This window comes from Mustelus asterias, chromosome 12 (assembly GCF_964213995.1).
Source record: "Mustelus asterias chromosome 12, sMusAst1.hap1.1, whole genome shotgun sequence".
NCBI classification, from domain to species: domain Eukaryota; kingdom Metazoa; phylum Chordata; class Chondrichthyes; order Carcharhiniformes; family Triakidae; genus Mustelus; species Mustelus asterias.
The window spans coordinates 33,154,200-33,181,673 of record NC_135812.1 but is presented as its reverse complement, the minus strand read 5'-3'; the positions used below and the strand labels follow the sequence as shown (position 1 = coordinate 33,181,673).

Here is a 27,474-nt window from a genome sequence, read left to right as displayed (position 1 = left end):
TGCCTTTGACCTTTTGTTCAAATCCTACATAAGAGAGTTTCAGATTCCTAACTGTTTATAATACTGTGACAAAAATCAGTTTGCACTAACTTTACAACATATCTATGTCAAAAGAAGCTAGGCATGGTGATCTGAACTGCAGGTGTTTGTTTTCAATTTCTCCAGAAGTGTTAGATTTTTCGAAAAGCTTCTGCATTTATATATACATCTGTCTTGTCCTAACAAAATTCAGCCAGTTACTATATTGTTAGCCCTTCTTCTCCAAGCTTTTTTTTACTTTTATCCCCTTCAATCTGGAGGTGATGTGATTCATGCTGAGATATGCTTTTGCAGTGCTGACAGCTCTTAGTAATATGCTAATGATTAACGAGGCATTTCAGCAGTGTGGTGATCGGGTCCTGCCTTATCAAACACCTAAACATTATACTTTCTGGTAGGGAAATTGAGTACAATTGGTTTCTGGATAGTGGGCATCTCAACTTGGTAATGAATAGCAGTATCAGCTTGGTTATTGGGTAGTATGGTTAGGTCCTCCTGCTCCTCCTCTTCCTTTTGTACCCAGGGACCTAGAATCATGGAATCCTACAGTGCAGAAGGAGGCCATTTGGCCCATCGAGTCTGCACCGACCACCCAGGCGTTATCCCCATTACCCCATGCATTTACTCTGGCTAGTCTCCCTGACACTTAAGGGCAATTTAACATGGCCAATCAACCTAACCCGCACTTCTTTGGACTGTGGAAGGAAACCAGAGCACCTGGAGGAAACCCACGCGCACACGGGGAGAATGTGCAAAATCCACACAGCTAGTGACCCCAACCGGGAATCAAACCCGGGTCCCTGGCGCTGTGAGACAACAGTGCTAACCACTGTGCCACCGTGCTGCCCATGGAGGTTATTTGTGATTTCACTCTGGGTGCGATCAGCTATGTTAAGTCTGAATGAGGGTTGAATAAGGGATCTTCCCAATTGTTAAAAATCTTGTACTACATAGGTCAGTATTCTTGTCTACTGAGCTAGAGGGGGTGCCTCAATCACTTAATCTTTACTAGCCCAAGATTAGTTGACCAGACTAAGACATGCATATCTTATTTAATTTCAAAAGTAAGATCATTATTACAAATTTGTATTTTAAATTCTTTTGTTTTTCATTTTCTAGGTGAAATGGAAAGGGAAGGATTTGTTTGACTTGGTGTGCCGAACAATTGGACTGCGTGAAACTTGGTTCTTTGGGTTACGATATATTGTAAAAGATACATATGCTTGGCTAAAAATGGAGAAAAGGGTATGAGGATTTAATTTAATTTTGAAATTTGCAATTTGCAGAAATCAAGAGACATGTTTCTTGTTAAATCTGAAAATGCCTTTAGATTAAAAGTTGTAATTTTAAATCTCAAACTAATGAACAACGTATCAGTGAGTTCCATAGATTTTATGTTTTAAGAAAATGTTGTTTTAAGAAAAAGCTTATTTTCTTTTATAATGGAGGGTTGAATTCAGTGAGAGCAGAATTATTTATACAGATGAATAGGTATATAAAATCACTATTCAGTCTTGAATTGTTTTAAAGAATTTTTTAAAAAATGGCTTATGTTTTTCAAAAGCTTTAGAACAGTTGACAACTTTGGACAGTGCCAGAAACTGTGACAAATGTGTGGTTCATAAACATCATCTTAACAATGAGTGGATTCCAACTATTTTTTATTGTAATATGGGAAGAATAACAGCTATTATAATCAATCCCAATAGCTTGACTACTGGTGTCCATAATAACATTAGTTAGAAACCAGTTGGTAACGGCACGGTAAGTTTTAAACATCAATAATAAAATTCCAGTGGGAGAGATGTGAAACAGTAATAGAAATCAAAATGGTGCTGAAAACACTCAGAGATAGGGGAGGGAGAAGAAAGTAGGATTAGTGTTTCAGGGCAATGATCTCTTGTCAGAACCCAGTTACAAGCTGCCAATCTCGCTGGTTTATACTTTTAGAAGCCTTAAAAACTGGTTAAAAGAATCTTTTTTTAAATTAAAAAGTGTTACTAGTCAAATAAAAAGACTTACAAAAGGTTTTCCTCTGTGGAAATGGAAATGTTTCCAAACCCAATAATTGTGTCCAAGCCCGGGTGAAGATGCTGCTCCAGCCACACACACTACTGTCACTGATTTACTGTCTTTGCAGTTGAAGCAGTGATAGTGGAGAGATGACTGCAGTGTAAATAAGGTAAGTATTGGAGCCTTGCTATTCCAAGATTCTATGCTGGTGAGATGTACAGGCAGAAGAATTTCTGTATGTGTTTTCCAGTGGCTAGGAAATAAATCATAGGGCCGATGATTTGATGATGAGTGAGCTGGAGCTCTTGTTTTCTTTATACACTTTTGGTAGAGAGCTTATTGTCTTCATGACCAGTTCCCAAAAAATAGCAACCAAATTTAAGAATATGGGTACTCACCCACACTTTTTCTTATCCTTCCACGTGCAATGTTTATGGTTCATAAGTTTTGTTCAGTGCTTTTCTGCAGGTGAACTAATTAAGAAAGAAACATAAAGTAAACGTGCATTAGTAGGTGAAACATTTGTGCTTGCATTATTTTCCATTTGCTGTTAGAAAAGCAGTGATGTTGCAAGTTAGATAAAACCCATTGAATAAGAGGATGATTCATTTTCCTGAATAATGAAAACAGTTATGATAACACTTGAAGTGCATCAATAATGGAGACGTCAGTCTATTTCTTGCAGTTAAGCTCTAAATTAGCTAAGACGTGTATGGAATCTTACTAGTCCAGAGCTGATTGTAAAAAAGCCTTATTTGGTTTAAAAATTATTTAATTTTCCAGCACAGTTAACTATAAAAGAAGTATTAGTGCTATTTCAATATTGGTGTAAGTTAATTCAACTCCATCACAGTACTGCTTTTCACACTTGAGGATTTGCCATTTAATCAGCATTTATTATTTAAACAAAATATGTTCCAACAAGAACCATATTTTTTCTACTTGTAAATGAAGTTTTCTCCTCTCCCTTAACACCTATCGCTATCACAAGAAGATAGGTTGGTGATATCCTATGACTTGATAGCCATCTGCTTGATCGCATATATTAGAATGAGTGATTGCCTATTTCACTCTTGTGTTTCCCCTTCCTGTGACAGAATACTTGATTGCATTTTTACACCTCCATTTGCTGGCGTAGATGCGATATGAAATTTACAGTATCTCTAACTGTGCTGAATTTCTGTCACAAGCTTAAATATTCTCAATATTGTGCAACAGTGCTGCTTTTGAAGAAAAAATAATTTTAATTCTTCACATTAGTTAGCCTTTGAGATAAGTATTGATGGTAAGATTTTCTCTAAGTGAATAAGAGGAATTTATTTAATGCTATATTTCCGTAAATAGGTGTTGGACCAAGAGGTTCCTAAGGAGGATCCAATCACGTTTCATTTCCTGGCTAAGTTTTATCCTGAGAAAGTAGAAGAAGAGCTTGTCCAGGAAATCACGCAGCACCTTTTCTTCCTACAGGTCTGTGCCCACAAAAATTATTTTGTGTTTTTCTTCCACAGATTTTGTTTTCAGAAGAAGTTTTAACAGAAAAGGGTTGGTTTATTTTTGATATATGTACCTGCAATGTTTTTGAGCAGTCCTTATCAATGACCTGAAAGCTGTAAGGTGATGTGTAAATATCTGTGGCACCAGAGCACCTCCAAATCTGATTGGATTTTACTGTTAAACATCTGGTTGCTGGACTGCACATGTGTTAGCGGGGTTCCCCAGAGACCTTGTATCGCTGAAACTTCAGCCAATACAAAGACTCACGAAAGCCGGTGTCCCAGTTTAAAGACAAAACTTTCATTTGACCAGCGATCTGGACGAGAGCAGCTTGACCTATCCAATAACTCTGACATACAAAGCTTAGGATAGATCAATTATAGATTTCTCTTATCAACTTCTCCCGCCTTTCATTAACTTTGAATCAACCATGTTCAGTACACATAAATCATTAATAACACCTGTCACATACTTTCGCTAATTGTATTTTACCCTCTGACATAATGGGATTTAATTGGTCTGTAAAATCCGGATGCTTCCTCTCCCTATTGCTGACTCAACTTCCTCTATTGCTTAGCAACCTCAGCCGCTGAGCTACAAAGGTCAATTAATATTCCCACCAGTTTTCACCATGTCACCGGCCAAGCCAGACAAATGCGTGTTCTCATGTCTGAGAAGGCATTGTCTTATCTGAGCAGTGAATTAATCCTATTCGAGAAGCTGCCTTGAGAACTCTGCTGTTAGCAACTCTCATTGATAAGAACTTGCACATTCTGAATTTTCATTGTTTTCTAAGAATGTGGTTCTGTCTGTTTGTCCTGATACCATCACACCTTGCATCAACCTGCTCTTGGCTAAAATGCACAATTACTTTATAAAATACAGTTAATACATTTAAAATATCAAAATAGACGTTTAAATCACAATCATTTGTTTAGATCTTTTACTGCATTCACGTGTGTAAACTGTTCCCTTGTTAGCTTATGTAGAGTCATTTGATTCAGTGCTGGTAGCTCTGTTAGTGTCTTAAATGCCTAAGGGTTTAAAATTTTCTCTACCTACTAGGATTTTCTCCCCATCAGCATGTTTTTATGTCTTTTGAATCTAGGGGCGCAGTGTGAATACTGGTGAAACATATAAAACTTTTCCACCACTGTACTAAAGATAAGTTACATAACTTTGATTTAAACTCAGATAAGAAAGGGGCAGTAAGGATCATGAGTATGTATGCTGACTAGATTGTACAAGTGAGAAGCAATCGAGCTCCGAGAGGTCGGCAGAGCAAGAAGCAGCTGAGAGACTCCAGGAGTTTGATACTGAAGTTCAGTTTCAGATAGTGGAACTATGTTCCACCAAACTTTCCATGATATAGGACTTTCTGGAATTGATTGTCCAGGTCAGTCACATATATAGAAAAGTTATTAAATGGGCTGATTTGAGCTCAAAAATACTGAACTTGTGGCACAATTGGAGACAAATTGCACTGTTCAGTCGGAAAAAGTGATTATCCAAAGAAGAGAGAATTAGGTAGGAACACAGTGGTAGTGGGAAACTCCCCCCAGAGAGTGGACGGAGTTCTTTGTGGTGTCACCAGCAATCCAGTTAAGGGACATAAGAGTTGATGCAGAATTTTTGGAGAGGACAGGAAACTAACTGAAAATTATTGTTCCTGTTGGAACCAATAATTTGGAGGAAAATAAGTAATGAAAGATATTTGTTAGAAGCTGGATTAAGAAGCACAACGTCAAAGGTAATTTTGTGTTTACTGCCACATATTAGCAAACCAAAGAACAATATGATTAGGAAGGTAAATGAGTGGCTGTAGGCCTGATGTAGGAAGGAAGGGTTCAATTTCCTGAGGTTTGGTTTAGCTGTACTCTTGATGAGATGCCTCAGACTGGAACAGAACTAGGGCCTCTGTCTCCACAATCTGGTTAGCTAGAGCTGTGGTGAAGGGTTATATCAAGGGTAAGGGAGAGGACAAAAGTAGGCAGCTTAGAAAGCAGTGCATGTGTTAAATATAGATAAAGAGGCAGTAGAAAGGCTAAATGTGTTTGAATAGGATCAGATAATTAAAACAAAGTTAAACCTGGAAAAGCATAGCAAGGCAAATTTGTCTAATCAGGGTAACCCTAAAGTAAAATGTCTTAATACAAAGTGAGTAACAAAATTGGGGGATAGGAGCAATTGCTTAAAGTAGAAAGTCATGATACAGTAGCAATTACTGAACCTGACCTGATACCTGAATGCAAAGCTTCCAGGAGGGACGGAAAGGAACAGAGTACAGAAGAGTAGTGATATTAATTATAGAAATATTGTAATGATTTGAGTGGAAAAATGGTCCAAATAAAATCCCTTTGAATTTAATTAAACATTTGATCACACTGTTGAAGTATATCATAGACTTAACAATAGAAAAGAATGGAGACAAATTTAAACTTGTTTTTAAAGAAGTGGATGATTTGATAGATGAAATGTGTTGTAGTAAAGATAGGTTTTCAGAAGGGGTTTGATAAGGCCTGTCATAGGAGTTTTGTTGCACAAGTTCAGACGATGGCTGAAAAGGGGATGATGTATCAACATAGAGACAAAGTTGGTCGACAGACAGGAAGTAAAGAGCTCGAGTTACTGGCCATTGCTTGGACTGAAAATGGGCTGCTGGTGGCGTGCCCCACTGTCAGGGCCAAGTCCGCTTTTGTTCCCTTGTCGGTAAAAGGTTTGCTTTGGATGCACTATGTCAAATTTGTTGATGACAGAAAAGTGGAGTTTTGACGAACAGTGAGGGACAATGATAAGATAATTCAAATGGATTTAAGTTAGAGTAGGCAGAGAGATGGGCAGCACAGTTGGCGGCATGGTGGAACAGTGGTTAGCACTGCTGCCTTACAGTGCCAGAGACCCAAGTTCAATTCTGGGTCACTGTCTGTGTGGAGTTTGCACTTTCTCCCGTGTCTGCGTGGGCTTCCTCCGGGTGCTCCGGTTTCCTCCCAAAGTCCAATGATGTGCTGGTTAGGTTGATTGGCCATGGTAAGTTGACACTAGCGTTGGGGAATTAGCTAGGGTAAATGTGCGGGGTTACGGGAATAGGGCCTGGATGGGATTGTGGTCGGTACAAACTTGATGGACTGAATGGCCTCCTTCTGTACTGTGGGATTGTATTCTACGATCCAGGTGGCAAATGCAATTAATGTACATTTGGGTAATTTGCAATGGGAGAAAAGACAGGAAATTGGCCAACATTTAATACAAAAATGTAGATGTGGCTGAAGAGAGGAGCACTATAAGGATCCAGTCTATAATTTATTGATATGAGTGCAGGCAAATTAAGCCATGTGTTTTGGTTTTCATAATTTGGTGTTTAGCAGTCAAGAGCAAAATGATAATTTTGTACTTGGTGGTGGTTAGAACACTTGCATTTTTGGACAGCCTATTTTAAAAATATTATATTAAACCATGGAAATTGAACAGTACAAAATGGTTAGCTGAGACACGTACTTCTGAGGACAGACTTGTAATCCGAGAGTATTTTCACTGGAAAAGGGAAGGCTAAAAGGTGATTTAATACATGTATTTAAAATTATGAAGGGTTTTGTATAGGAAAAGGCTGTCTCCTATGCAAAATAGGGTTATCAATTTAAAATGGCCACCAAGTGATTGAGAAGCGAGGCAGTGATCAGAAAAGGGGTAGGAAGATAGGGAAAGAATGAGATGAGGAAAATGAAAGAACTAAATGTCAGAGGATGGCGTTTTAAAAAAAAGGGTAGGACAACAGAGAATAGTTGAAATAGACTATTAACAACTAAGACAGTATGAAAGTGGGAGAAATGTTTCAACGCTTGAAAATTTCCAGGCTTATAGGTAAAAGTTGGTCTGATTGACCAACATTCACCAATGAGGGGACAGCTTTTTCCAGTTATCCAAATCTGGAGACTTGAAACATTGTAGTCAGTATTTTGCAGAAATCTAAAGACAGGAGCAACTATCAATTTGGATCAAATAAGTTGTTTGGTCACTGCTTTAATATCAGCTAGTGTTGATTACAATAGAGGAAGGTACAGGAGAATGAAGGCTTTAATGGTTGGAAATAAAGCTCAAAGAGCAGCAGAATTGTGCGTCTGCATTACCAATAGTTAGTGACATGGTGTGGTATTGTTCAGTCCATGTATGCTGGAAAGATTTGTTCATTTTCAGATCTGGTGTGCTAAGCTGTCTCCTACTTGGAGAGACAGTAGTAAGGAAAATAGAAGCAGGGAGTTATAGCTGGCGGGCAACAGTAATATTGTTGGTAGCTTTAAGCAGGCTTTACCTCCATCTGTTGACATGCAAACTGTTAGCTGTGCTCAGGGAGAAGAAAGTAATTTAACTTGTGGGGGAAAATGGCAAGTGAATAGGCCTCAAAAGAAACCTGAAAAGTCAAGGCATGAATAAGCATGCACTCCAAGTAAATCTTAATTTAAGTAACTCCAACTGGATTAAAATGATCTCTAAGCAATTTAAGAGTAATATTTCTGTCTTAGATACTCATGTGTGCCAATTAAATATGTGATGATGGTTTTTTTCCAGTCGCCTTTGCAAACTAAATTATCAGTTTGCATGATACCTCACACTGAATTTCTTCTTCCAATATAATTTATGAACCATTTGGTTTAATGAATTTGGTCAACTCTCACAATTAAAAGCATTTATGAGATTGTCAGATACTTAAATTATGGATTCTTAATTTTGAGTTAATTATTGCTTTCCTCCTGTAGGTTAAGAAGCAGATTTTGGATGAGGAGATTTACTGTTCCCCTGAGGCTTCAGTGTTGTTGGCATCCTATGCTGTTCAAGCTAAGGTTTGTGTAACATGATCAATTTGGAGGGCTCCATTTGGGATAGAAGAGTGTAATATAAAAACGTAAACTTTACATCAGCCATCATACTACTTTTGCTTTTCCTCAAAGGATCGAAATAGCATTTTTTTACATTAAAAGTGCTAAAGAAATATGGTGCTACTGTTTCCTGTAGGAAGCCCACATCTGTACTATCTTAAGCTAATACATTTCCTTTATAATTGGGTAATTAAGCTATTTTAATGTTGGTGATGATGGGGATTTATTGACTTGAAGGTGACTATCTTGAGGAAGGTCCATCGAGCAGTCTGAAGTTCTAAGTGCCAAACAGCCAGAAGTTGTTTTTAAGGGTGGGGTGGAGTGAGGTGACATTGTCCTTGGTTGCGACACCAAGCTCAAGGGCTTAATTTATGTTGCACTCCCTTCTATTCATCTTTTCAGGCATCCTCAGCAAGTGCAAGGTAGATGTTTATACATCCCAATGAACATGCTTAATTCCCCCTCCCATCTCTCCTTACCCAGACCTCTCTGGTCCAAAATTTCTTTCTCTCTGACACAGGACCCTACTAGATGTTCAGTCCTATGTTGAGCATGAGAAGTAGGAAATTTCCCATGATCATTTTGTTGTTTCTCTTATGCCTGCTGGTTTGGTTACTGTTAAGACGTATTTGCTTTTTAAGCTGACCATTGGAGGTTGTGGTTTCAGCCATGACTGGAATACTTTAGTAAGAAGTTTAACAACATCAGGTTAAAGTCCAACAGGTTTATTTGGTAGCAAAAACCTGGTGTTGGACTTTAACCTGGTGTTGTTAAACTTCTTACTGTGTTTACCCCAGTCCAACGCCGGCATCTCCACATCAGGAATACTTTAGACCAGGTCTGGGAACATAAATGATGGAATGGTCCTGATTGCGGTATTGTGATCTAACACAGCAACATTGCTGTTCGCTTTATTTGAGTTCATATGTCTCCTGTTGTCTGCACTTTGCAGGAGGTGGGAAGGTTTGCATCATGGTTTTAAGATTTTTAGATCTAGTTTTCTATCTTTTATGCTTTTGCTTAGGAGAGTTTTGATGCCACCAAAGGCTTTCCATGGGTTGTGCTGTGGATATTGTGAACGTTCTGTTTATTTTTCTTGATGGGCAGATTTATATAGCTGTGCAGGTGTTGCCTGAGGATTATTCACTGTCCTATGGACATAGCATCATTCTTTAGAAGATTGGTAAATAGGTGACGTAGTGAGAAGGGTTGTTGGCTTTCTGATCTGGGTGGTTGATGTTTAGGGTAGTGTCCTTGCAAAGAAATGGACAGAGGCTTCCAGTGGTTGATATGGGTGGGACATGAGGGAAAAGCTTGAGTGTGCAGCAGCTCAGCGGAAGGACAGCTATTCCTGTGGTCACTTTAAGCAGGATGAGGGGAGGGATAATTCTTCCTCCAGAGAGCGGAGGAGTGTGCCTGGAGATAGAAAGATTGATTATTATGAAGTATGTTCCTGTTGCCTTACAGAACCTAATATTTTGGGTTCATTTGGCTTTTTAACATTTCTGGCAGGGGAATTAGCTGAGGTAAGGCAACACACCGGATTTAATAGCAAGTTAGTGTTTTCCCACTAGGGAATGCTGAGTGGGTGTCAGGGCAGCATTTTAATTTTTTGAATTGGTCCTGATGCAATGGATTTCCGTTGCAGCGGGAGGAGAATGTGGGGGCGAAAGCTTGACTTCTAGTTGTAGATCTCCTTGTTGAGCCTTTAACACACCAATATCCTGAAGGTGGTGGACATGTTTGTTCCATGTACCACATTGATATTTTGCTGTATTTTTAGCTGCATTAGTGGAGTTTATGAAGAAAAGGCCGGTAACGGGAAAAAGCTCTCTTCCCTAGCTCCAGCATTCGATTAGGAGAATGAGACCAGACTTATGTTCTGCTCCCTAATCCATGGTACAGTGACCAATTGTAGAATCTTGATAAAAATGTGAGCAAGTGATCAGATTGATAACTATGAAATTTAGTCACAAGGTCTCTCATACTGTCGGTGCTAATGGATTGCACAATCACTCATACTTCCTGATGACTCAGTTATTCAGTTCAGTGTTGGTGAACTAAATAGATCAGAGTGCCCAAATTCAGTTCTTGGTTAGTGCAGAATTAACTGGGATACAAGTGGAGCTGTTGCAATAGGTCAGAGTGTTCTAGCCTAACAAGGTGGTACAACATGCTGTTTTCAATTCAATATCATAGAAACAAAGAAAATAGGAGCAGGAGTAGGCCATTCAGGCCTGCTTCATCATTCAGTATGATCCATGGCTGATCATCCAACTCAATAGCTTGATCCCACCTTCCCCCATATCCTTTGGTCCCTTTCGTGCAAGAGTTATATCCAACTCTTGAAAACATTCAATGTTAGGAGGTGTCTGTGTGAACATCAACTGAAGGTACAATTGGGTTTGGCTATTGGTGTAAAATACTCTGCCACGTCTCACTGTTTGGGCTAAGAACATAAGAAATAAGAGTATCTATAGGTCATACAGCTCATTGAGCCTGTTCTACCATTCAGTAAAATCATGGCTGAACTTCTACATCAGTTCCACTTTCCCACTCTGCTCCCACATTCCTTCGTGCCCAAAAACTTTCAACGTTAGTCTTGAATGTACTTATCAACTGAGCATCTACAGCCCTTTGAAACTTTCAAAGTCTTAGAATCCTCATTCCAGTCCTGAATCACCATCTCTCTTATCCTGAGACTATGTTCTCTAATTCAAGATTCTCCAGCCTGTTGAAACAGCCTCTCAGCATTTACCCTGTCAAGCCCATTAGGAATCTTTATGTTTTAATGAAATTGCCTCTCATCCTTGTAAATTCTAGAAAATATGGGCTTAGTCTTCATGGTCTCTCTTAATTGGACAATCCTCTCATCCCAAGAATCAATCTAGCAAACCTTTCTGGCACCCCTCACTAAGGCAAGCATATCCTTCCTGAGGTAAGGAGGCCAAAATTGTAGACAGTACTCAAAATGTGGTCTCACCAATACTTTCTATAATTGCAGCAAGTTTCCAATCCCCTTGTAATAAAGTCTAATAGACCATTTCTCTTCCCAATTTTTTTCCGTATCTACATGTTAATTTTTTGTGATTTACAGATCCTAAAACCCTCTGAAAAGCGACATTAATTAGTCTCTCACTTTTGAAAAAAAATGCTTTTCTATTCTTCCTACTCAAATGAATAATTTCACATTTCTCCACATACTCGGGTCGGCTATTTTCTCGAGCATCGCTAATTTATTTTATCTCTATGCTTGTTATTGTGTCCATCTCAGAGCTTACTTTCCCACCCAGCTTTGAATCATCAACAAACTTGGACATGTGACACTCAGTCCTGTCTGAATGGCAGATGGAGTTTAATTTAGACAAATGCGGGGTAATGCATTTTGGTAGATTGAACCAGGGCAGGACTTACTCAGTTAATGGTAGGGCGTTGGGGAGAGTTACAGAACAAAGAGATCGAGGGGTACATGTTCATAGCTCCTTGAAAGTGGAGTCACAGGTGGACAGAGTGGTGAAGAAGGCATTCGGCATGCTTGGTTTCATCGGTCAGAACATTGAATACAGGAGTTGGGATGTCTTGTTGAAGTTGTACAAGATATTGGTAAGGCCACACTTGGAATACTGTGTGCAATTCTGGTCACCCTATTATAGAAAGGATATTATTAAACTAGAAAGAGTGCAGAAAAGATTAACTAGGATGCTGCCGGGACTTGATGGATTGAGTTATAAGGAGAGGCTGAATAGACTGGGACTTTTTTCTCTGGAGCGTAGGAGGCTGAGGGGTGACCTTATAGAGGTCTATAAAATAATGAGGGGCATAGACAAGGTAGATAGTCAATATCTTTTCCCAAAGGTAGCGGAGTCTAAAACTAGAGGGCATAGGTTTAAGGGGAGAGATACAGAAGTGTCCAGAGGAGTAATTTTTTCACACAGAGGATGGTGAGTGGCTGGAACAAGCTGCCAGAGGTAGTAGTAGAGGCCGGTACAATTTTATCTTTTAAAAAGCATTTAGATAGTTACATGGGTACAATGGGTATAGAGGAATATGGGCCAAATGTGGGCAATTGGGATTAGCTTAGGGGTTTTAAAAAAAAAGGGCGGCATGGACAAGTTGGGCCGAAGGGCCTGTTTCCATGCTGTAAACCTCTATGACTCTAGTCTATGACCCTCATTTAAGTCATTGATACTGATTATAAATTACTGAGTCCCGAGCACTGAACCTTGCTACTAGTTACAGCCTGCCCAACTTGAAAATAATCCCTTTATTCTATTTTCTGTCTTCTGTCCATTAACCAATCCTCAATCCATGCATGGATTGAGGTAAATGATCCTCACAAGGATTGATGAATTCAGCTGCAAGGTTTCTGTGACACCCTGCTCGGGTCTTTACAGTTGCATTTTAGTGGTACGAGCTATCCCGACTCTCTGAGTTTCTGTCAGAGCAAGGCCATTAAAACATCCATCAGAGCCATGCTAAAGATGCTGTTAATTTTGGACAACATTACCATCCGTGGGAGCTGGCCAACTTAGGAGTGTGATCTTTGGAATTTTGTCTGTATTATGTTTATTAATAATTTATTAACATGCCTGACCAGATGATGAGTGAGTGTCAGATGCAGTGATTCTGTTCAACTAAATACTTGTGTTGAAAATGTGTTTTGTTTTATTTAGCAACATAGAGAAATGTGGTGAATACAATTCAGTTAGGGGTTATTTAAATTACAGTATCCGATCGATTTAATCTTCAGTACCTGCACAATGCTGTTATGTCATGTTTTAGCTGAGGATGAGAATAATTTAAGATTTATGTGGCTACATTACAGTGTGATGTTTGTTTACTAACATTGAATGTATGACATGTCATTGCTACTTTACTGCTACTTCATTGATACTTTATCTATTCTAACTGTATTTTCTCCTTTACAGTATGGGGACTATGATCCTAATTTCCACAAACCTGGTTTCCTGGCTCAGGATGAGCTACTTCCTAAAAGAGTAAGTTCTGCAACGTTAATTGGAGCATCTTATTTTTGTTGTATATTGCTACATTGCTACGGCACGGTAGCGCAGTGGTTAGCACTGCTGCTTCACAGCTCCAGGGTCCCGGGTTCGATTCCCGGCTCGGGTCACAGTCTGTGTGGAGTTTGCACATTCTCCTCGTGTCTGCGTGGGTTTCCTCCGGGTGCTCCGGTTTCCTCCCACTGTCCAAAGATGTGCGGGTTAGGTTGATTGGCCAGGTTAAAAATTGCCCCTTAGAATCCTAAAATGCGTAGGTTAGAGGGATTAGCGGGTAAATATGTGGGGGTAGGGCCTGGGTGGGATTGTGGTCGGTGCAGACTCGATGGGCCGAATGGCCTCCTTCTGCACTGTCGGGTTTCTATGATTTCTACATATTAATTTATTTTAAGTTAAATGCCGAATATTTGTTTACCCAGAACAATCTCATGTTACAAGGCAATCGTAGAATCTTACAATGATACAACGCTTTGTGTGTGCGTGCGTGTGTTCGAGATATCTAATTAATCTAGCTCCTCTGCTCAAGTATTTATCCAATTTAGTTTTGAATATTAATACTGAATCTGCTTCCAAGTTTCTTTCAATGTGTTCCAGATCACAACAGCTCATGTGTAAAAACATGTTTCCTCATGTCGCCTCCACTTGTCTGTTTTAAATTATTTTAGGAGTAGCTTACATAAGAACTAGGAGCAGGAGTAGGCCATCTGGCCCCTTGAGCCTGCTCCGCCATTCAATAAGATCATGGCTGATCTTTTTGTGGACTCAGCTCCACTTACCCACCTGCTCACCATAACCCTTAATTCCTTTACTGTTCAAGAATTTATCTATCCTTGCCTTAAAAATATTCAATGAGATAACCTCAACTGCTTCACTGGGCAGGGAATTCCACAGATTCACAACCCTTTGTGTGAAGAAGTTCCTCTTCAACTCAGTCCTAAATCTGCTTCCCCTTATTTTGAGGCTATGCCCCCTAGTTCTAGTTTCACCCACCAGTGGAAACAACTTTCCTGCTTCTATCTTATCTATTCCCTTCATAATACTATATGTTTCTATTAGATCTCCCCTCATTCTTCTGAATTCCAATGAGTATAGTCCCAGTCTACTCAGTCTCTCCTCATAAGCCAACCATCTCAACTCCGGAATCAACCTAGTGAATCTCCTCTGCACCCCCTCCAGTGCTAGTATATGCTTTCTCAAGTAAGGAGACCAAAACTGTTCACAGTACTCCAGGTGTGGCCTCACCAGCGCCTTATATAGCTGTAACATTACCTTGCTGTTTTCAAACCCCATTCCTCTAGCAATGAAGGACAAAATTCCATTTGCCTTAATTACCTGCTGCACCTGCAAACCAACTCCTTGAGATTCCTGCACAAGGACACTCAGGTCCCTCTGCACAGCAGCATGCTGCATTTTTTTACCATTTAAATAATTATCCATTTTGCTGTTATTCCTACCAAAATGGATGTCCTCACATTGTACTCCATCTGCCAGACCCTTGCCCACTCACTTAGACTATCTATATCCTTTTGCAGACTTTCAGCGTCCTCTGCACACTTTACTCTGCCAGCCATCTTAGTGTCATCTACGAATTTTGACACACTACACTTGGTCCCCAACTCCAAATCATCTATGTAAATCGTAAACAATTGCGGTCCCAACACTGATCCCTGAGGCACATTACTAGTCACTGATCGCCAACCAGAAAAACACCCATTTACCCCCACTCTTTGCTTTTACATATCTCATAAAATTCCACCGAAAGGTTGTTACAGAACCTTGAATATCAGGTAACATAAGGCAAACTAGGAGGTTCACCAGGAGTTGACTGAAGGAGAGGAAGAAATGAACATTAGGGTATTATAATAGAGTGTGGAGATTGAGTGAATTGAGTGCTGGGACCCATACAGTTTCTGACGAGCAATATTAATAGAAGGGCTCTGTCAGCATGTTTAGTGCCATTAGCCTCGTCAAAGGGGAAGTAGGGTGGGGAGGAAGCTTACAGACCAATATTCTTAATACTCTTTGAGGTAGCACTGCAGTTTGCAATTGGGCATCTTTGCCAGGATCACAAAAGTGGGCATCAGCAATTTACAGTGACTTTTATATATACTGTGCACCAAAGCTAACCTTTCAAAGGATAGTGCTTTTTGTAAGTTGACTTTTATATTGCATGTTTTAGGTTCTTAAGCAATATCAAATGACAGCAGATATGTGGGAAGAAAAAATAACAGCTTGGTATGCTGAGCACAGAGGAATCACCAGGTAAGCATCGCTACAGCTAACTGAGAATCTTTTGTATGCACCTACATGAAATCTGTATGTTTATTTTGACTTCTGGAGTATTAAGATCTTCAACATTCAAAAAGCATCCCTACAAGCCACATTTAGATCTTTGCTGCTCATATCACATTAGCTTCTTCATCACCATTGCCCTAACCGTCACAACCATCACAATAGGATAAACATGGTGGTGCAGTTCAATGGTAATGTCATTGGACCAGCAATTTGGAGACCTAGGCTGATGCTCTGGGGATTTGTTCAAGTACCACCACGACAGCTGGTGCAATTTAAATTCAATGAATAAATAAAATCTGGAATTGAAAGCTAGCCTTAGTAACAGTGACTGTGAATTTATCATTCACAGGAGATGGTAGAGTAGTGGTAATGGCACTGGACTGGTAGTAATCCAGAGGTCTAGGATGATGGGTTCACGGCAGCTGGTGGAATTTAAATTTAATTAATAAATCTGGAATTATAAAACCATGATGGTGACCAAGATAACTATTATTGATTGTTATAAAAAACTATCTGGTTCACTAGTGTCCTTTCAGGAAGGCCATCCTTCTCTGCCTTGGCCTATTTGTGACTCCATACCCACGATAATTTGGTTGTCCCTTAAATGCCCTCTTGAAATGGCCTAGCAAGCCACTCAGTTCAAGGGTAATTAGGGACAGTGACACCCACATCCCATGAAAGAATTAAAAAACATACTTGGACATCTTTTCATTCTGATGGCTCATGTTTTATACATACTGATATCAGAATGCAAATTTCTTGCTATAATTTATTAAAACTAATTTGAATTGAGGATCACGGTAAAATAAAAAAAAGTAATTGTGTGCATAAAAATAGATTCATTTCTTATACTTATCATTTTGCGGGAGAAAGCCTTTAAAATAAGATATTTCAGGCAATATGTTTGTTTTGTAATTTCCAGTTCTTGCAAAATGGTCTCAGATAGACCTTGAAGAAAAGAAAAAATAATTTGAAAGATAATATAAAGAAAAATGCAGTCATATACATCAAGATTCCAACTGTGTCATTTTCATACCAAACAATGAATCTGTTTTGCTATGCAATCAGATTTAAATCTGATGTTAAAAATTGCGAAATTCATTGAACAATCCATGATCAATTCAGAGTCCATTAGCCATGTGTGCTTGTATATTAATCTAATTAATTAAGCTAGTTTCTTACTAACAAAAGCAAGCAATCTACTTCAAAACACAACACAGCCTACTTTTCAACTGTTCAGAAGAATGCTGCTGTCATAAATAAACATATATTTCAGAACAAGTCTTTCTTGAGATTTTCACTACGTGTTGCCAGTGTTGTCTTAATGGAAATGACTAAATCACATCAGTTTCCACTCCTCCTCATTCAATACTTTTCTTTGTGTTTTCAACATAAACTTTAGCTGGATATATGTGCTGCTGTGATTTGTTGCCTCTATGGGTGTAATAAACTGTGTTTGCTGCATATAAAGGTGACCTCGAGGCTTTTTCCTCCTTTCAAGGTGAATCTAATTTCAGTTGTTAGCTCAGTCTTGATGAAGCAATTCAAACTCAAGTGGCGCATTTTACTTATTGATGTTGTTGGAATTTGAGTAGGTTTCTGTGAGTGTGGGAAAGTGCACAGTTTTACTGCAGTACAAGTTGGTTACTTAGGATTAATTCAATTTCTGGCTATTTTTTGAAGTTGCTTTTCTTCCTCCTTCAGTTAGAATAGATCTTGGTTACCTTTACGGCATTTAACATTAACACTGGATATATTGATGAATCACGAGATAGTTAAAATAAAGATACTCCTCCCAAATAACATCTTGTTAAAGCAGCATTAAATAATTCAATATGTATCATGCTTATCATGAATGAATCAAGGTGGAAATAGTGTGACTATAATGCCATGAAGCATTATGAACATTGATGCCTAGTCTTTGTTGACTGATAATCTTTTGTTTACAGAAGCACATATTGCATAACACTTCCAACTAAAAGCAGCCATTCTTTCTGCCTGCTCTCTACATATAAATATATATGTGTACATAATATATGTATATTGTAAGCACTGCTGAGTTCCCAGTTAATTGCCACTACTTGAATATTATTAACACCCAAGTGATATGCAATTGACGCTAATTGCCCTATTTTTGTGTAACTTTATATTTTTGCTATAATTATTTTTGACAGAGATGAAGCTGAAATGGAATATTTGAAGATTGCACAAGACCTAGAAATGTATGGGGTAAATTACTTCCCAATCACAGTAAGTATTGTTATAATACCAAAATTATAACATATGCATGAACTCGGGCAAAGAAAGCACTTTAAAAAGATAAAAGGTCAACTCTGAATATAATGTTCACTTTTGAGGCGTTAGACACGGTGTTAATAAGGTTTTTGTCAACCTGTATTTCTGTAGACTGCAGTTTGTGCCACCAGTGCATTGTGTCCGGTGAAGGAAAATTATTATTGTACTGTATTTATGCAGGAATCATAGAATCCTATTGTGCAGAAGAAGGCCATTCAGCCCATCGACTCTGAACCGGCCACAATCCCACCCAGGCCTTATTCCCATAACCCCATTCATTTACTCTAGCTAGTCCCCCTGACACTAAGGGGCAATTTAGCATTGCCAGTCCACCTAACCTGCACATCTTTGGACTGTGGGAGGAAACCGGAGCACCTGGAGGAAGCCCACGCAGACATGGGGAGAATGTGCAAACTCCACACAGGCAGTGACCCAAGCCAGGAATCGAACCCGGGTTCCTGGTGCTGTGAGGCAGCAGTGCTAATCACTGTGCCGTCCCAATAATATATAAAAGATTTCCCTTCACAAGAATGTTGGGCTACATCGAAATTGATACTCTATAATAGATTAAGATGACATGTTTTGTAAAGTCCCCTCTTTATGCTAGTAAAATGCAATTTTTTGATCAGTTTTCACTCCATCTGCTTAACACAATCAGTATCCAGCCAATTTTCTCTGCACTCTTTTACAAATTTCTTGCTGGAATTACAGTCTAAAACCATTGGTAATTTCTGGTAGTTTACCTAAATGAACATTATTTTTATATGATTCATGATGGCATGGGCGACATTACGTTTAAAGCCAATGCTATCTGACATGATGCCCATCCACATGCATGTTTCTAGTTCGGCGCATAAGATAGCAATGAAAACTCTGGTTGTTTTCTTCCCTTGCCCTAATCCAGAGCTGCTGTTGTGTGGCTGCTGACACACCAGTTTAATGCTATTTCAGCATAGACCTGGTTTGAAACTTGGGTCCTTCCTAGTCTCAGCTTAGCTACTCGTCATTTAAGGCACAGGCATAATGGACCAAAAGGTAGGGGCTTTATGGTATTGTTCTGTGATTCTATGACGAGTGCCAAGACTCCAAAGAGTCAATTTTCACGTTTTGCCGGCATTTTGTCAAACTCACAGAAGGACTGGATAATAGGATTTGTAAATTCTTCCAATGAAAACTCCAAATCGGCATGGTTGCACAGTGGTTAGCACTGCTGCTTTACAGTGCCAGGGACCCGGGTTCGATTCCCGGCTTGGGTCACTGTCTGTGTGGAGTTTGCACGATCTCCCCGTGTCTGTGTGGGTTTCCTCCGGGTGCTCCGGTTTCCTCCCACATTCTGAAAGACGTGCTGGTCAGGTGCATTGACCCGAACAGGTGCCGGACTGTGGCGACTAGAGGAATTTCAAAGTAACTTCATTGCAGTGTTAGTGTAAGCCTTACTTGTGACTAATAAATAAACTTTAATTTAAAATCAAATATATATCTATAGAACAAATGACAGCAATATAGATTGGCTATTGTAACAGAATTCTTGTATGTTTATTTTTTTCTGCCATTGTAGACTATCCTGGATTATGTCTTATACATGGAACTCCCTTCCCTTCACCAGGAATGGGAGGATCTTGATCTTAATATTCCCACTGCTTAACACCTTTCGGTCTTTACATTCCCATAAATAGAACTGGAGAAATTGATTGTGTAGCAATTAGATTAATCTTCCTTGGTAACTTTAAAAGTTAACCAAGGCTACATCCATCACTCTCTAAGACCATGATTGGATGAGATAATGGGCCCGATTTTACCAAGAAATTGCGGTAAAGTTGGGCGTCGGGCCTAAAACGTGATCTGCACCCGACTCATGGCAGATCGCGTCTTTACCGAGCCCTGATCCGGGCGCGAGGCTGGTGCATGCCCGAATCGGCCGGCGCGACGATTTAAATGCATTTGCATGCATTTAAATCGACTTAATGAAGCCCGCGCTTTATCAGGTTGCGGCCCATTTCGCGTCCGCGCATTAAACGACCTGCTAAATAAAAGTTCGAATGGGACTCCAATTCAGCAGGGGAACCGCCGAAGCCAATCCCCCCCCACCCCACACACCGATCGGGGGGGTGTTTGGACTGTCAGGTTTTTAGTTCCTGTGATTATAACGTGGACATTATCCTCCAAAGGGAATTCCTTTCATCCTCTCTGCTGTCTGTGCTGCTTTGCCTTTCGCGCCCGGGCGCGCTGCCTGCGGTCTGTTCCGAACTGCGTATGCGCAGTTGGAGCTCCGGCCGCTCCAACAGCGCTAAGCCCCGCCCAATAGACCGGCGCCGAAAAAAGGCGTATGGGCTTTTCAGAGTAGAGCTTGATTAGGTTTTGACAGGAAAAGTCAGATGACTGGTTGGGGCTAGGCTCACAGAGAAAACCCTAGTTCAGTTGTTTTTTGGGAGCTCTTGAGTCTTTCTGAGGTCTAGAGACTGGGATCTGGGAGAAACTAAGGGCCTGATTTTACCATTGCGAAACGGGTGCAAAAACGTGGTAAAGTCGGGTGAGAGGCCATTAACACGATTCGTGCCCGCGTCCGCGCAGATTGCCGCTTTACCGAAACCCGGGAATGGCGGCGATCCGATTTGCACCCAAAACAGGCGCAACGGCGAATTAAATGCATTTAAATTGAGTGAATGAACTGCCCACCCAACTTCATCAGCATTTCCCCCTTTACCACCGCGTTTGCCGATCCGGAACCGCGCCGTAATGGACCTGCTAAATAAAAGTCTGAATCGGGCGCTCCAGCTTCTGAAGAGCGCGTTCAGAGCTTCCAATGGCTCTCTGACTCAGATCAGTGGTGGGGGGGGAGGAGGGAGGCGGGCCTGATGTATCTCTGGTGGGAAGGGGGGTGTGGGGCGGGCCGATCCTTGTCTGGTGGGGAGGGAAAGGAGGTGGGTCAGATGTTCCTCTGGGGGGGCGGGGGGGGGGGCGGGGGGGAAGTGAGGCCAGACCATTCTCTGGGGGGGGGGGCGTGTGAGGCCAGATCCTTGTCTGGTGGGGGGTGGGTGGTGAGCGAGGCTAGGCCACTCTCTGGCGGGGGGGGGAAGTGAGGCTAGATCGTAGTCTTTTGGGGGGGGGGGGGGCGATTGCCCACTGGTGGGGGGGGGAAGCAGATGGACCTCTGGTGGTGGGGGGACAGGGGAGTCCGCTGCCACTGCGGACGATCGGTGGGGGAGGAGGGGGACAGGAGTAGTGATTGGTCTGGGTAGCGGGGTGGGTGGGTGGATAAGGGAGACAGTGATGTGTGTGGGTAGCGGGGGGTGGATAAGGGGGACAGTGATGTGTGTGGGGAGTTGGTTAAGGGGGACGGTGATGTGTGTGGGTAGTGGGGGGGTGGATAAGGGAGACAGTGATGTCTGTGGGGGCCATCAGTCCTGCTTTTCACTCACGGGCCGCTTTCTGCGGCCCGCGAGCGATCTGACACGGGTGCGCTTTTTCAATTTTTTTCTAACTGCGCATGTGCAGTTCAGAGCTCCGATCGTTTCGGCTGCGCAAAGCCCCGCCCACAGCGCGAATGGGACTGGAGATGGCTGAGAGCGTATGGGGGCGCCTGAAAGCAGATCTTCGAGTCGGATCTGCATTATGCCCAGATTCAGCACTTAGAATGAAAATGGTAAAATCGGGCCCTAAGTCTCTTTCTCAGAAGTTCTGCTGTTTGTGGATATATCCTTCTCTGGAAATTGCTGTGTGGTGGTCAGAAGGCAGATTTCTTTCTGTATCTGTCCAGAGGGGTTAAAAGGCTGGAAATCCAGCATCCGCATGAACATATCTGTTTTTGGTGCTAATTGGTTCTGAAGTAGGATTTGTGTCTATGGGAATATTGTTTATATTGGAACTAGAGATCGGTAGCTGTTAATAATTATACTTTGACATGTTTAAGTATTTTAATTGCTAAAAGTTATGCTAATTCTTTTTGTTATATTTAACTGTGTTCTTAAATATAAGTTTGTTATCATAAAAACTTTCTAGTGGGCCAGTCGAATCTTACTTCAAGCGAAACACCTTATGCTCGCCATAGTGCCAAAATCAGATAAAATTACTGTCTAGGCTAACTTCATAACATACCTTGGAGTTTCTGATCTTGTCCCTAACACCTGTATGATGATTAAAAACAAGTACCAATAGTGTCCAAATCACAAGGTATATATTGGTACAAAGCTGCAAAATGTTGCAGAAGGTGGAAATCTGGAATAAAAACAGAAAATGCTGAAAATAGTTAGCCGGTCAGGTAGCATCTGTGGAGAGAGAAATAGAATTAATGTTCCGGACTTGGAGGAATTCATCAGAACTTGGGGTAGATATTAATATGTGGATTAATTTCTCTGGCTGCAATTATTTCTTGGTGTTAATATATTTTAAATGTAAATTGTATTTTGTTTCAATATGATTTGTGGAAGAACAGGCTGTAATTACACACAAATAAATGTGCCAGTTTATAACGTTATTGCTGAACATTTTAAAAGCAAAACAAGAAGGACACAGACTTGCTGCTTGGAGTTGATGCACTTGGTCTTCATATCTACATCCCTGACAACAAACTCTCATCGAAGAAGTCATTTGCGTGGAGTGGGATCAGAAACATTTCCTATAGTGAGAAAGAGGTAGATAAATAGTCAAATCTTTTTGTGCTTCCTTAGAGTTCTGTAAGTTAAAATGCCATTGGATATGCGAAACACAATTATGGGCATTTCAATGGGCATTCTATTTGTATTAAATAAAATGCTAAATGTAGTAACTTACATCTGTTAACTGTAACTAAGCATTTGGAAAATATTTTTGCGCAAAACCTGAATGCCTCTGTCAGTCACAATTAAGATTTGAACTTTAATCTGAATGTATGTCTGTTTTATGACGACCTATGATTTTGTTTTATTTGTAGACTTTCTTATGGTAATCTGGTGCACCACTGTGGTGTTTAGGAGCTGATTCCTTGTTTGTATTTCTTTGGGTTATGCCATAAATAGAGGGAGCTACTATTTAATGTAAACACAAGAAAATTTGTGTAGATGGGGAAAAGAAACAAACACAAAATAATGGCGTATTCTGTTTCCTATCAGCTGCTTCTCTCCATGACAAATTAAGTGATTTCGGCCTACCTTTTACGAAATTTAAAAATCCCAGTTAAAATGTGTTCTTATAGCTGAACATGGAAGCTGCAAGTGCTGTTTTGGAGCTGGTTAAGTATCAAATCTAATTTCTACGTACAAACAAGCTGTGAAATAGCTTAAGCAACCACTTCTATACTATAAAGTTTAGCAGATTTAATTGATACCTTCCTTGAAATCTGGCTATACCTGAGTAAAGTACCGCTACATTCAAAATGTGTCATGATTTAATAAGGATGTTACCATGCAATTTTAGCTTCTTGGTGGCTAGAACAAGGACACAATACTAACCTGAAGCCTGGGTTTTGAAACATTGTTAAACACCTTTTAATTTACTACACTGAATTTTCTACACAACCTAGAGATAGAATGAAGCCTCCCACATTTCCCCCTCCCAATGTACATTTTGGAAAAAAAAACAATTTTGAAGCAAATTTAATGCGAACACTTTTTTTTTGCTTTAACAGTTTACCATCAAACCCTTAGACAAAAAAGCAGAAGTTTTCAAGTTCTACTCGTCACAACTACGAGTGAACAAATTGGTGAGTTTATTTCCTGTGACAGTTTAAATCTACAGCTTTTACCCTTAAGCTGCTTGTTTCACATTCTTATTTATAACGTCTTGTGAGTCCTAGCTTGGCTGAGATTAGTAATACAATGATGTGGAGATTATGTCTGCTTTCCTACTGTTGCACAATACTTTGGAGCATTATTGTGCTCTGCCACCACAAATGTAACCATTGTACTTTTGTAAGTTTGGATTTCATATCAATCTAATTTTTTTTTAGAAATTATAGAAACCCTACAGTACAGAAAGAGGCCATTCGGCCCATCGAGTTTGCACCGACCACAATCCCACCCAGGCCCTACCCCCATATCCCTACATATTTTACCCACTAATCCCTCTAACCTACACATCTCAGGACACTAAGGGGCAATTTAAGCATGGCCAATCAACCTAACCCGCACATCTTTGGAATGTGGGAGGAAACCGGAGCACCCGGAGGAAACCCAGGCAGACACGAGGAGAATGTGCAAACTCCACAGAGACAGTGACCTAAGCCGGGAATCGAACCCAGGTCCCTGGAGCTGTGAAGCAGCAGTGCTAACCACCGTGCCGTACCGTGCCAGAGAAAAACAAATTTGTTTTGTTATAATCATGGCAGCCTTCCATCTTGTAAGATGATGGTTTTCACTGCGATGGTCGTCTCTTAAGCATCAGCTGGTGTGGCTCAAGACTCCACACTGGCATGACAGTCTCTGCCATATTTGCTGCAGAGGAAGGCAGGGGGCTGAGAAGCTGCACGATTTGCTGGCCTCTGTTTCCTATGGGCTGTTTTCTTGGCCAGCTGGGCTTTTTTGTTTGGCTTGCCTCTTCCAATGCCTTTCCAAACAGTCAGCCTCCGGAGGTCATGCCCATCAGTGACTGTCTCCCAGTTGTCAGTGTATGCCATCTTCATGTCTTGGAGCAGAGGTCTGGATGTCCATGAGTTTGTGACCCAGTGGTCAGTTCACTGTAAAGAAGGTCTTTGGTAATATGGCAGGCATCCATTTGATGATTGTGGCCAAGCTAGCACAGACGTCTTTGGCTTAGCAATGAGTGTATGCTGATGGAATTAGTGATTGGTGACCCTTGACCTTTCAAGAGATGCCAAAGATATGCTGAAACAATAAAGATGGAAACTGTTCAGCTTTCCTCCTGCCGAGCATATGTTTCACAATACGAGGTTTAAGTCCAACAGGTTTATTTGGTAGCACAAGCCACAAGCTTTTGGAGCACTGCCCCTTCATCAGGTGAGTGGGAGTTGTGTTCACAAACAGGGCATATATAGTCACAAACTCAATTGTGTCTATATATGCCCTGTTTGTAAATAGACAAAAATATACAATAGACAAAAACTCCCACTCACCTGATGAAGGAGCAGTGCTCTGAAAGCTTGTGGCTTGTGCTACCAAATAAACCTGTTGGACTTTAACCTGGTGTTGTGAGACTTCTTACTGTGCTTACCCCAGTCCAACGCTGGCATCTCCACATCATAGCATATGTTTTACAGGTCTCTCCACGCTCTGCACTGAGGAGTGCATTAAAGGCACAGACTTGGTGGACTCGCAGTTTGGTGTTCTCAGTTGGGTTGCTATTGTTCCACACACTCTCACTATGTTATAAGCTTACAGTAAATGTAAATGCCAATTGTTTCAAATGGTTGTACTAGGGATGGCCAATCTAAAGTTATATTGTGTTGCGATATTTTCAGAGTCACTAATCATAAGCACCATTAAGCCAGGTTGAAGTCATAAGTTGCAGTCAGAGAAATGCAATATTTTTTGCTGTCTGCAACCTCTGGTTTCTGCTTTTGCTTGCATGACAACCATCACTGTTAAAATAAATCCTGTTTGTGACTTGTATCTCACTTTATTCTGTGTACTTCTTGTGTTGCAACCAACATTTTAACTTTGACTGTTATTCATCTGGGGTTCAATTGAGATTCAAGGGCAGAGGCAATCTGGGTTACCGCTGTTACAGTGTTAATGTATTTGGTAGCAATATGGATATTCCAGTATATGCAAGGTTAAAGACACTTTGAGGAGAATCATTTAAAAATACTTGGCCTGCTTAAGAAATTATAAACTTATTTTAATTTTCATGAGAATTATTTAAGAGGTACACTTTCAAGAAACATGTTTTTGGAATGTGGATTAAAGGAAGCCTACAAATCACTGTGCAAACCTTTCCTTTCCTATCATGTAGAATGCTGTGGAAATCCAGATGAGAGGAGAATGGAAACTTACCAAATGCTCAGTTTACTCTGGGAAAGAGTGACGGGCTTCATCTTGTTTTTACAAAGCTAATCAGATTGTTCATCATAGCTACCTGTTAACATTCCTCAATTTCCCCAGATCACACTATGAAGTAAAACAAAATCAGTTTATGGTAAAGTAGTCATTTGTACACTCCACTAGGTTAATGAGATGTCACTTGTTCCTGCCTATTTACAGATTTTGCAGTTATGCATTGGAAACCATGACCTGTTTATGAGAAGAAGAAAAGTGGATTCAATCGAAGTCCAGCAAATGAAAGCTCAAGCCAGAGAAGAAAAGGCTAGAAAAAAGGTGACTTGGTTCTATCTTGACAGATATAAATTATGTACGAAGTCTTCGTTTAATACTGGTCCATTGATATGATGGGGATATTTTCCCTAAAATGTGGATTTTTCAGATGGAACGCCAAAGATTGGCCAGAGAGAAAAAGTTGAGGGAAGAGGCAGAACGGGCAAAAGAAGATCTGGAAAGACGGCTTTACCAGTTACAGGATGAGTCTCGGCTAGCGAATGAAGCCCTTGTGAGTTTCCTCTTTTAGCCTTTTATGCTTTGCAGTATAGCCTGCATCCATCCATTTAAAACGCTCAAAAGGAAATCGAAGGTGATTTTAATCTGGCATGGTGTTCAGTGCAGAAGGCTTATGCTGATATCAGTTGTTCACATGTTTCAAAATACATTAACTGTACAGTATGAACTTAAGCAAGTCATGCAAAATTTTAATTGAATTAACATAATTTACTTGTATTAATCATCAAAGCTGATGATGTAGTTAGTATACTGCAGGATATTAGATGAATGTTTCTTAAGAGCCTGGATTTAAGGAAAAGAGAGATTCTTATAAGGACAGGAAATTATTTTTCAGATGTTTATTGACAAAGTAATGGTCAGTAGACAAGGAAAATCGACTGAATGTGATCTAATTCAAAGCTGTTAATGCCATGCCAACGTAGGATGGCATGAGTTTGGGAGCACATTTCTAAGGTTGGTTGTATATTAGCTAAACTGGGAAAAACAAAGGCTGGTTGGGAATGGAGCTGCATTGACATGGCAAGGGGTCATTAGCAGGCTGCCACAAATTGGCCTCAATCTTTCAGAGGCCAAATAAAGCCTTTTGGAAGCATGTCAGCAGCTGGGACCATTTGCAGCAATCACAGCCCCAGTTCAGATACCACCTGACATTCCCTACCTCAAGGACTGGCTGCCAGCAATCACCAGCACGGGCTTGAGTACCACCTGACATTCCCTATCTCAGGGGTTGGCCGTCAGCCTATCATAACCTGTGTTCAGGCACCACTAGACTTTCCCTGGTTTAGGAACTTACTCCCCATCCATGGAAAAGCCCAACTAGCATAGGTGGAGGAAATATTGATGGAAAAATCCAAACAACCTGCGGACCGCATGATCAGTGCTCCAATAATTCAAGTTGATGCTCTTGCAGACTGGGAAAGGGCGTTGATTATGAGTCAAGGTTAGGTTCGGTTGAGACTGGCAGGA

The 27,474-nt window shown here is 40.5% G+C and overlaps 1 protein-coding gene across 4 annotated transcripts in view; it reads left to right on the top strand.

Annotated features, from left to right (window-relative positions):
- nf2b (NF2, moesin-ezrin-radixin like (MERLIN) tumor suppressor b) overlaps positions 1–27,474 on the top strand; it is a 55,648-nt gene that overhangs the window by 5,236 nt on the left and 22,938 nt on the right. For all 4 annotated transcript variants that reach the window (XM_078225008.1, XM_078225007.1, XM_078225009.1 and 1 more), the window contains exons 3-12: positions 1,159–1,284; positions 3,397–3,519; positions 8,298–8,381; positions 13,346–13,414; positions 15,615–15,697; positions 17,905–17,980; positions 22,519–22,656; positions 23,628–23,702; positions 26,158–26,271; positions 26,378–26,500. In XM_078225008.1, the coding sequence (XP_078081134.1) occupies positions 1,159–1,284; positions 3,397–3,519; positions 8,298–8,381; positions 13,346–13,414; positions 15,615–15,697; positions 17,905–17,980; positions 22,519–22,656; positions 23,628–23,702; positions 26,158–26,271; positions 26,378–26,500 (1,011 nt within the window). The remainder of the gene's footprint in view (positions 1–1,158; positions 1,285–3,396; positions 3,520–8,297; positions 8,382–13,345; positions 13,415–15,614; positions 15,698–17,904; positions 17,981–22,518; positions 22,657–23,627; positions 23,703–26,157; positions 26,272–26,377; positions 26,501–27,474) is intronic.